Here is a 10,145-nt window from a genome sequence, read left to right on the forward strand (position 1 = left end):
TACTCGCTGGGCAACTACTATTTTTGGGACCATTTATCATTTGGAGATGTGATTTTCGTTTATTGCTTTGGCATGTATTTGCCTCTGTATGTACTGAATTGTTCCAGATTCTTGATCCAACTGATGCGACAACATTTAAAGCAGGGATTTGAGTCACCCTAGGCTTGATTAGGGTGATTTTATGTACCAATGGTTCTCATTCTATACCATGAATAAGGATCCTCTGCATTTAGGTTCTTCTCCCCTTAATGAATTTTTTTAAAAGGAAGATAAAAAGTCAATTCATTAGTATCATTAATAATTCCATTTAAGAATTCATGGTGTAATATGAATAAATATTTTATAAAAATGATAATATGATTATAATGGATAGAAACTAAAAATAACTTGTAATAAAATAAATGTTTTGAGAATAAAAAAACATTTGCAACATATCAATAAACATATCAGAAAATATTTTCTCTGACAAACGAAACACCAGAAAATGATGAAAAAAGGAATTTGGGAAATGTTTTCACTAAATAACCAAACACTGGAAAAGTACGGGGAAGGAAGTAATTTTCCAAGAAAACGACTTCTATGGAAAATATAGGAAAATATTTTCAGTCCAACCAAACGGACCCTAACATGAAATCTATTCGTACACATGATTAATAAAGGATGAAAATTTTATTTTATCAAATGTGAAGAATGAAAAAAATTTATTTTTGTGAAATGTGAAGGACGAAAAAATTCATTTTATAAAATGTCAGAGACTACGAATCGAATTATGCAAAATATGATTTGATAATTTTATCCCAAAAAAATAATCACTTACTAAATACATAGTAAATTCCTTTCAAAAATTGGTCAAAAACTTGGATATGGATCAAATTGATTAATGTAAATTTATAAAAAAACGTAAAATTACACTTTTAAAATGAAGGACGGAAAAAAAAAAAATTTCAAAATATGAAAAACATTTTAAACAATTTTTCCTTTTCCTTTTAATTGAGTTGTAGCGTGCATTGGACAATGAAGTCCTATGCAATGATGATATTGTTTCTTACATGATGTTTGTGGGCGCGGAGACAATTCACAGGTAGATACAATGTTGATCCTAACATAATCATGTGAGACAGACGGGGATTCTGATGAAATGGTTCTTTAACACTGCCTTTTCTTTTTCTTTTCTTTTTTTTTTTTTTGGTGAAAATTGAATTATGATTGAGCTGGTACTCTTTAAACCCAACACTGTCCGAGTCTTGAAAATGGAGTATGGAGCTGTTCAAATCAAGGTTAGAATCTGTCTATGATGTCTCATCTCTAATGATAAGAATAGGTAATGGCTTTTGGAATGAAGAGGACGAGTCAACTTCTTGCTCCTGTTTAGATCATCTCCAGCTCCATCCAGTTGGCCGCATCCAAGCATTGCAAGTCGACTGGAATTTATCCTGACATTTACTACTCATCATCAGATGAACTATCTGCATCTGGTCGCAACCCAAAGTCATCTACAGCAGCTGTGTCCTGCATCGGCAAGAAAGGCAGAATTTCGACAAGCAAATGAGATGGGATGTTGCGTTACAGAATGGGTATAACACTTCAGAAAAAGGAATGGTTTCGAGAGATTCTCACTGGCATCTTATCCCAGTCCTTCAACTTAGAGTTTGTTAACATGTAATTATCACGCAATGGCGCCCATGCAGGAGCATCAACAGAACCAGTGCCAGCAGATGCACCAATCTACACATAATATAACAAATTAATTGACTACCTTATTAAGAATTTAAAAGGGCAAAAAAATTGATGAATTCCAAAGTATGTCATGCACAAAGAAAAAAAAAGGTAGAAACAGAGAGCAATTTAGTTCAAACACCACAACTAGGAACAAACATGTAGAGAGATTGACCTTTTCTATGCTCCCGGTCTTTTGGGAAGGGGTCTGGCCCAAGCCTGAGAAAAAAGCCTCTTTCCTCCGCTTCTTAATTACTGCAGGTTTAAGATAACACCACAAATATCCATATCACTTGATGTTTATAAAAAACTGACATGACAATTTGTATGAAGTTGCTCAAGAGTGAAAGCACTTAAGGTTGGTGCACAGATTAAAAAGAAAGACAAATTAAACCTAATCAAACTGATTACAACCTCAGGGAAAATAGATGCAATTATGTACTTTACCAGCCAAGAAACTCCCGACAGCCAAGAAAGACAAATTAAAACTATTCAAACTGATTATAACCTCAGCTCCCAAAGGGATACTCAATAGATGCAACTATGTACTTTACCAGCCAAATTCATGCATGCTTAGAAGGCCATAAGCAGTGAGATGTACATTATGATTACTATTAAGTGCACAAATGAGATGGAGATCACCACCTCCCAGCTGAAATGAAATTATCATTTCCTAACTTTCATGCTAAAACAATTCCTAATAAAGGTTGAACTTGAGTCCACCATTTCATAATCACAGCATTAAGGACATGTATTAGCTTAAATTTGAGTTGAAATAGCATGTCAATGTACTTTTGCTGCTCAGGGTGAATTAGGAATAAATCCCCTTAACTAGACAGTCAAAAACCAACTTGTTTCTTTCTAAAACTGATTGAAAAATGACTAATCAGAAGACCACACTCGTCAGTTGCAATACAACTACTTGAAGTGGCTCTGCCTAATATTACAGAGGAGGCAGTGTGAGAGCAAGTTTCAGCAGAGTGAACGTTTGTCATGTTGAAGGTCGATAAAGATACTCTTTCTCTCTCTCTCTCTCTCTCACACACACACACACACACAGACACACACACACACAGAGTTCTCTGGTTATCTGCCTGTTCCATGCACTACAAGCTAGATAAAAAGATACCAACATCACATTTAAACTACAAAGTATCTTCGTATGACATCTCAAGTTCCAACTATTGAAATTTGCTGCTTTCCAATTTAGGCATTATGATCTACCACTAATACTAATTCAGAAGAGTTGTATTATAAGGCAAGTAGAAGTGGGCAAGTACAAAGTCTTCATGATCACACACAGGTTTAGGAAAACCAAGAGAAAACCTTGAATTGGGCTGTTCTTTGCAAAGCATCAAGTTCTTAGAAAAAACAAGTTATAGTATTTAAAACTGATTAGCATTAACTACATCTGAAGGCTCTAAGAAATTAAATAGGTAAGTTATATCTCTAGATAAGAACTTCAAATAATCTGTATCTTCTAATCCTAATGCCTAACATCCTCATGTAATTCAATTCCTTCTGGTCCAGATCTCAGTACACTTCCATCCACTCCCTTGGCTTGGATGACACTTGTCCACGCAATTCGAGTTTTTCTTAGACTTTCTACCATCAAAAGAATCTCCGCCATAAAAAATATTTCCACCAAAGAAGGTGTTGTCAAAGAAGATGTAATTTATGATGAAGAATAAAATTTAACTGATTTACGTAGCTCAACAAGAAAACTTTTAAGCCTGACCACTAAATGGAATTTTAATCTAAATAGCTTATTATTTCTTTTTATTTTAAATTACTAAAGTCCTAAAGCATCTGACTAATTATCGTTTTTCTCCAGATGCTTTCTACTTATCTAAAACTCTCTCATCTGTAATCCAATCTATAGAACACCTGTATCAGTTCTCAATGATTTGAAGCCTCATCCTCGAGGATTCCCAGTTACAACAGCCGGCTAAGAATCTGCATATACGTCTTAAGTCTTAACTATGGACTGGAATCTGATCAAAACCAAATCTTTCATCCTGATGCCAAAATCCTAATTTCATGTAATTCCTTACCTTTTTACTGCAACCTGTTGTTATCCAACTTATCTAATGGAATTTAACCAGCATCATCTTAATAATGGTTTCTTATATTTGCAGACATCAATGGTCAATATGTAAACCAGGGTATCACTGATCACCAAAAATGAAAAAAAGAACAGACAACCAGTTATAGCCTAAATTAACTACTTAGAAAAGCATCAAATGCTGATATTTGTCACCTATAGCTTTCTCCAGTAAAAGTCTCCATTTCTTTTTGTTTGATTGGAGATAAGTTTGACACACAATCTCACACTCTTATATTTAGTTCTTGGCATAGCATAAAACTTTAACACAAACTACCCTTTGCTACTTCTGTCAATATCCAACCCAAGATAAAGTTCCATAGCAAAACATTCTGTAATAACTACTACATTGTGAAATGAAAGAGCAACGTTCATTATTTCATAGACAAAAGAAGGTTAACTATCAATTAACCTTGTTAATTGTGGTTTTCTATCTTAAACAAAATGCCTTTATACTATGATGACGCTTTGCACAAAATCCATCCACATCCCAAGATGAAACTCAAAAAAACTCATGCAGAAAGAAATTCATGAAGTAACACGTCATCAGACAAGTTCATGACTACTGCTTAACAATTCAGGGATCATGGCATGATCCATAGCAATTCACCATTAAAATTCAGAGGTGAAAACATTCTAAAATTAAACCAGCTTGAAATTGCACCCCATACAACTTAAGGATAAATAACAGAGTAAGGATTGAAGGTGTGAATTAGTAATGAAGCACCATAATCCACCTGGGAAGGAAGTTTTGCTCCCTAATCTTGTTAGCACTCTTCTAACCACACATTGAAAGAGACAGAGGAATTCATCTTAAAGAGAGCAACTGACTAACACGAACCTGTGTACAAAATTAATTATAATTGATTACCTCAGGTTGTCCACAGTGATACAAGCAGCAGTAACACTAGAAAATCTCATACCCAGCACATATATGTTCTAGTGACTGCAAATGAGGATGTTATCTTAATTTCTTGGTTGAGGATCCCTGTTATAATGCATTTTTGGAAGCAAGAGAAAGCTTTTGATGGACATTCTGAACCAAGTAACTAAAGCCTCAAAGTCTGAATACAAATTCTTTTAAAGTAAAAGAGAAGGTATTGCTGAATATCAAGTCAAAGAAAAAATTTGGCTTCAAAATTAGATTGTTGTCAGAACAGAAGCCAAGGGAAAAGATAATAGGAATGAATACCACGTACTTGAAGCAAGAACCTTGTTGTTAAAAAATGATATATCAAAGTCTGAAACGTTGAATTTGATGCTTTTCACCTACCTTTTTCATCTTTCGACCTTGAGGGATTCAGTCCTCTCTGCGAGTGTTGTGCCTTATTGACCTGTATGCCATATAAATAATCATTTTAAGTACCACAAAGTTCATCTACATAAACCACAAAAACTAGAATGAAAAAAAAACTACCAGTCATATTTAGTTGGAAACAAAATCTGAAAACAATAAATTTGGAGAAGCCACTTACAGCATTAAATAACTTGACCACTGGAACGCACAGCAAGACACGTGAAACATAGAAGCTTCGTCAGTTAAAAAATAGACCTTCATTTTCCTTGCAGAACAATTATTCCATTATCAATAAAGTCAGGAATACCTCCTCTGGTAGCAACTCCAATGAGATGCTTTTCATGTGAATCCAAATAATTAGCAGGCTTCACATGCCCCTTCTCTCCAACCTTTTGATGCAAAGAAAACCAAATCACGTGAGAACTAATTATAAAGTAAAAGTCAAAATTTGCACTAATTTGACCATTAAGGCTAAACTTCACTCATGTGAAACTCAAAGAAATCACATATTCTAAATTCCGCTACTTGAACCTAAACATGAAAATAACAAAATAACAAAAACAAATTCATCAATATACCAGGTGTTTTTCCTTCTTTGCCTCACCCTTAACCTTTCTCTCTGCTTCTTCTTCAGCTAGCTTCTTGGCAACAAGCTTTTTATGTGCTGATAACACAGGACCCTACCAAAAAGAAGAAGCACCTCTAATCAAATTCAATCACAGTTACAAAAATAATCTCCAAACATGATCAATAGCAGAAGTCAAGAATTTGTTAAGCATACTCACCAGTACATCATGATCGGTTGAAGCAGTTTTCTTGGTAATCTTCTTGAATGCCAACCTAAAAGCCTTACAACCCTCCGAAAATCTCATAACTCCTGGCTGAATTTCACCATCTTCATCCTCCGAAACCTCAATTTTCTCTTCACCATTCTCTTCTCCTTCTTCTTCACTATCCGAAAATTTCGACTTGAACCCACCTTTTACCTCATTTTTCACTACTCCTGATTGCTCTTCTCCCCCTTTCAAATTCCGGTCTTCTTCTTCCACCACATCATCATCTGAATTATAGCTTCTAGCCTTTTTCTGAAGAAACTTTTTCATCTTTTTATCCATTTTCTTAAACCTCCCATCTTCTGAACCAGGCCCTAAAGTTCTCACCTTTTTCTTGTTTTTGGATTTTTTCGAACTATTTTTCTTCCATTCCTTCCTCCTTTTTACACCCTTCTGCTGCATTTCTTCCATCATAGATTGCCAAATATAACAATCTTCGTTCTCCTAAGCATATAAAGAAAAAAAGCAAAAAAATTTCTCACAAACAACACAGAGGGAATCAAGAATAAATTAAAGAAAATTATCTCAGTAAAATTACCGGCGACTCCATCAAAATTTTGAATTTAGGCCACAATTAAGAACTGCCTGGGTTAAAAATTATGCTGGGGCAGAATTTGGGACATGAATTTAATCTTACCTACCGTCCGCAGGGCTGCTACTGCCGAGTGGATAGCGGCGGATGGGACTGTAATCCCGGTAGCTTTCAGTCTGCTAAAAGCTATTGAAAAGCGAGAGCCGAGAAACTGTGGCCTGAGAGGAAACACAAGTCACGTGAAGATCAAGCCAAGAAAAAAACAAGGCAAAAGGACAAAAAAAAACCCCAATTCCCACAAGCATAATTCCGAAAGCATCATTTACTAAATACTGCACGGAACTTCACATAGGTGAATTTTTTTTTTCCTTTCCCATCTTAGTTATCTCACATAATCAAATCCAAATTACTCAGCGAGAAAATAAATGAACTTGCACCTTTATTTTTCCCAAAAAATAAGAACGCTAAAATCGAAATAAGTACATCCCAAAAAAAGGGCCAACAAAATCGATAAATTTCCCACCATAAGCAATGGTAAGGCTTTGTTCAGGAAGGCATGCAATTGCAGAAAATCCTCAACAGCTAAAGGCAAATCCTAGACAAACCAACTTTTGTCATCAATTTTAGCAAACAAATTCAACATTTCTCCCTCCAATTCTATTATACCCACAACAAGATTTTAAATTTCTGCCTAAAAAACATACCCCAGAAAGACAAAAGCAAAAGAAATTGATGAAGATGAGCCGCAAATATGCATAAAAAGTAAGTAAATCGGGATATAGAAAGGCAACTCACGAGAAATCAGGCAACGGAGTTTGAGAAGAGAGGTTTAAGGTTTAGGCAATGTTTTAAAACCCGGACCGTCAATTGAACCGCTGAAGTGAAAGGATCGAGGTTCAACCGGTCAGACCGGTTCAACCCCGGTTCAATAAATAAATAAATAAATAAATAATTAATTAATTATATTATATATATATATATAGACACACACACACACCTATGCACAGAATAAGATATAAATGCTAAACCATAATTAACATAAGAGCAATATCCAACAATTAACACACACAATTAACATAGTTATCCAACTTACATGAAAAAAATTGTCTAAATATTAGAATTAACAAAAAACGATACAAGTCTAGAAACTGGGTGTTAAGTATCTTCACGATAACTGGGTTTTGCACAGAGATTTAAAGACATCAAATATACTTTTAAATAATTATGGTGAGTTGAAGATCTGTGACTTTGGATTAGCACGTCAATATGGAAGCCCTTTGAAACCATATACTCACTTGGTGGTTACTTTGTGGTACAGGTGAGCGTAGTTTTAAGCACTATTGTCTTTTTTAGTTGAGATAATTAAAATCTTTTATCTGGTTCAGCGAAGCAGCCACTATTCAATGGGAAAACAGAAGTTGATCAACTTGACAAGGTTAACATTTTAACAACTTTCATCTGTCATGTTACTGTAGAATTTTGTATGGATTTCAAGCTAATTTTCTTCTCTGTGGCCTTAAAGATCATTGTCGTTTTGTTTTGTAGATATTCAAAATTCATAGTTAGGAAAGTTGGACAAACTCTTAGCGTTGAATCTCACAAATGTTCTTTTAAAGACGAAAAATCATAGTAGAAAAAGCAAATTATTCGTGCAGTACTTGTATGCAAACAGGTGTATATTTAGCCTATTTTCAGTAGCAGAGAAGTTTCCATGCTTTTAAACTTTAAACAACCAGATCATAATCGAACACTTTACCTTGTTGATTGATAAGAAAACATACTCTAACAATATCATATGCTTGCAATCTTTACTATGAAGATAAGTAAATTGGGTAACAGTAAAATGGAGCATGAGAACTCACTAATATAAAATCCTCTCACAATTCTACCAGTTATTTACACCCCATCTATACGAGTAACTGTATCCCACTAGCAGAAACAATGGATAAAATCATGTCATATGCCTTTTTTTTTTGGTTGCCTGCCACGGTATCCAGGGCTTTGCCCTGACTAATCCGTTGGTCGACCCGGGTCGCACACCTGGCTGTGGTGGGTGAGTCTCCCAACAAGGGTAGCTGCCTTACACAAGAAACCACGCCAATTTATTTGAATATTGGAGAAAACGAAGCATCAAACTACACCCCCTTTTTAACAAAATGAAATTGCAAAATCAAGCAACAGAAGTCAACAACTTTTGCATTCAAATTAAATAGTATATTCAGGCACAACTGGCAACAAAAAGATGAAGAAGAACTCAAGGCAGTTTCAACTAGTAAATAATAGTACCTCTGGACCACCGAAAACAGTGCATGACGAAAATTGGTAGAATCATGTTTCGCATGCAAATTTCATTACCGAATATCAGTACCGTAAACCAATTCATAACGAAAAAAGAAGATAGAAGCGCAGCAGGCGTACGAAGTAAAATACCTGAGACTGAGTTGGTTTCGAGAAAAGCTGATGAAGAGGGTGTGAACGAGATGGGATTGTCGGGACGTCGCTTCAAGAAACAAATGAACAGAAAAGCAGGGCTGCGGATGCAGAGAAAAGGGGATTAGGCACAGTGATCCGAGGATTAGGCTGCAAAAATTACAGCAGTATATATACAGAGGGCCGAGGGGACGGGAGGGATCATAACCAAAACCCAGTAATCAACAACGAAAGGAAAAAAAAAGGGAAAAAAAGATAAACGAACCTGGTATAAGCTTCAATTCCAGAGTTTTTTTTGGCTTAGAATCGGTGCGGTGAGTAGAAAAACTTCATGCTTCGGTGGTTCCTTTTTGCTGATTGCTATGGATCAAGATTGGAGTTTGGAGTTTGGAGAAGGGATTAGGGTTAAGCCATTAAGGGGAGAAGGAAATAGACTAGAGACGGCAGGCAACTGGGCAAGGCAATTTCGGCAATTGCAGAGAGAGGAAGCAGAAAGACCGACGCAAACTGCGAAGACTGAAGAGTGAATTGAAGACTAGGTTTAGATAATTTCGGTCAAAATTGAAAATTCAGTCAATTTTGACTCAAAAATTAAAAAATCGCGGTTCACGGTTCGAATGTTCAGGGCTTTAGTGTTTTAGGCAATGTTTTAAAACCCGAACCGTCAATTGAACCGGTGAGGTGAAAGGGTCGAGATTTAATCGGTCGGACCGGTTCAACCTCGATTCAATGAATTTTTTTTAAAATAATTTATATAAATATATATATGCACAAAATAAGACATGCAATGGACTAATTTAAAACTTTATATGATGAAAAGTTCACTATTTTTGAATAATTTGGATTTTCAAAAATAAATTATTTAAATTATAAGTTAAAACAAATAAATTTCATCTCAATTTCAATTATATATACCAAAAAAATCTTAAATCCAACCCAAAAATATCACAATATTTTGAAATTATACAAATTCACGTCTATGAGAATTTGATATTGTGAACTTAAATTTTAATTTACATCTTTGAGATTTAAAGATTGTAATTTAAAAAAGAAAGTTTGGAGTTCGAAAGAAGTTAAGAGAATTGAAAATAGAAATGCAAACTTGATAAGAAACAAAAAATAAGATAAAAGTGAGTGGTTGTGGCATTAAATAATTTGGGTTAAAGAAAAATAATTCTTTTTTAACTTTTTCCAATTTAATGGGCAAAAACAAAATTAAAAGATAGAAGAAAA

The 10,145-nt window shown here is 34.8% G+C and overlaps 1 protein-coding gene across 3 annotated transcripts; it reads right to left on the bottom strand.

Annotated features, from left to right (window-relative positions):
* Window positions 1–1,168: 1,168 nt before the first annotated feature.
* On the bottom strand, window positions 1,169–9,411 carry LOC113778748 (RRP15-like protein). 3 transcript variants are annotated; one of them, XM_027324240.1, is made up of 12 exons: window positions 9,178–9,411; window positions 8,913–9,013; window positions 7,278–7,357; window positions 6,588–6,700; window positions 5,903–6,394; window positions 5,696–5,797; window positions 5,425–5,506; window positions 5,296–5,315; window positions 5,094–5,154; window positions 1,892–1,971; window positions 1,618–1,725; window positions 1,169–1,509 (listed from the first exon to the last, which is right to left on the bottom strand). In XM_027324240.1, the coding sequence occupies exons 5-12, from the start codon at window positions 6,362–6,364 to the stop codon at window positions 1,444–1,446; spliced, it is 981 nt and encodes a 326-aa protein (XP_027180041.1). In that variant the 5' UTR covers window positions 6,365–6,394; window positions 6,588–6,700; window positions 7,278–7,357; window positions 8,913–9,013; window positions 9,178–9,411; the 3' UTR covers window positions 1,169–1,443. The 3 variants fall into 3 exon arrangements, with proteins under 3 accessions (XP_027180041.1, XP_027180042.1, XP_027180040.1); XM_027324241.1 differs by lacking the exon at window positions 7,278–7,357 and having other exon boundaries at window positions 6,592–6,700; XM_027324239.1 differs by lacking the exon at window positions 7,278–7,357.
* Window positions 9,412–10,145: the final 734 nt, after the last annotated feature.

The sequence above is a fragment of the Coffea eugenioides genome, chromosome 7 (genome assembly GCF_003713205.1).
Source record: "Coffea eugenioides isolate CCC68of chromosome 7, Ceug_1.0, whole genome shotgun sequence".
NCBI classification, from domain to species: domain Eukaryota; kingdom Viridiplantae; phylum Streptophyta; class Magnoliopsida; order Gentianales; family Rubiaceae; genus Coffea; species Coffea eugenioides.

Bases quoted from the DNA above. Each gene is read 5' to 3' on its own strand.
- LOC113778748 (XM_027324241.1), bottom strand. From the start codon at position 6,364: ATGATGGAAGAAATGCAGCAGAAGGGTGTAAAAAGGAGGAAGGAATGG. The intron at 5,507-5,695 runs GTATATTGATGA...TTGCATCAAAAG, and splicing joins CAAAGAAGGAAAAACACCTG to GTTGGAGAGAAGGGGCATGT. The intron at 1,726-1,891 runs GTCAATCTCTCT...TATTATGTGTAG, and splicing joins AGACCGGGAGCATAGAAAAG to ATTGGTGCATCTGCTGGCAC.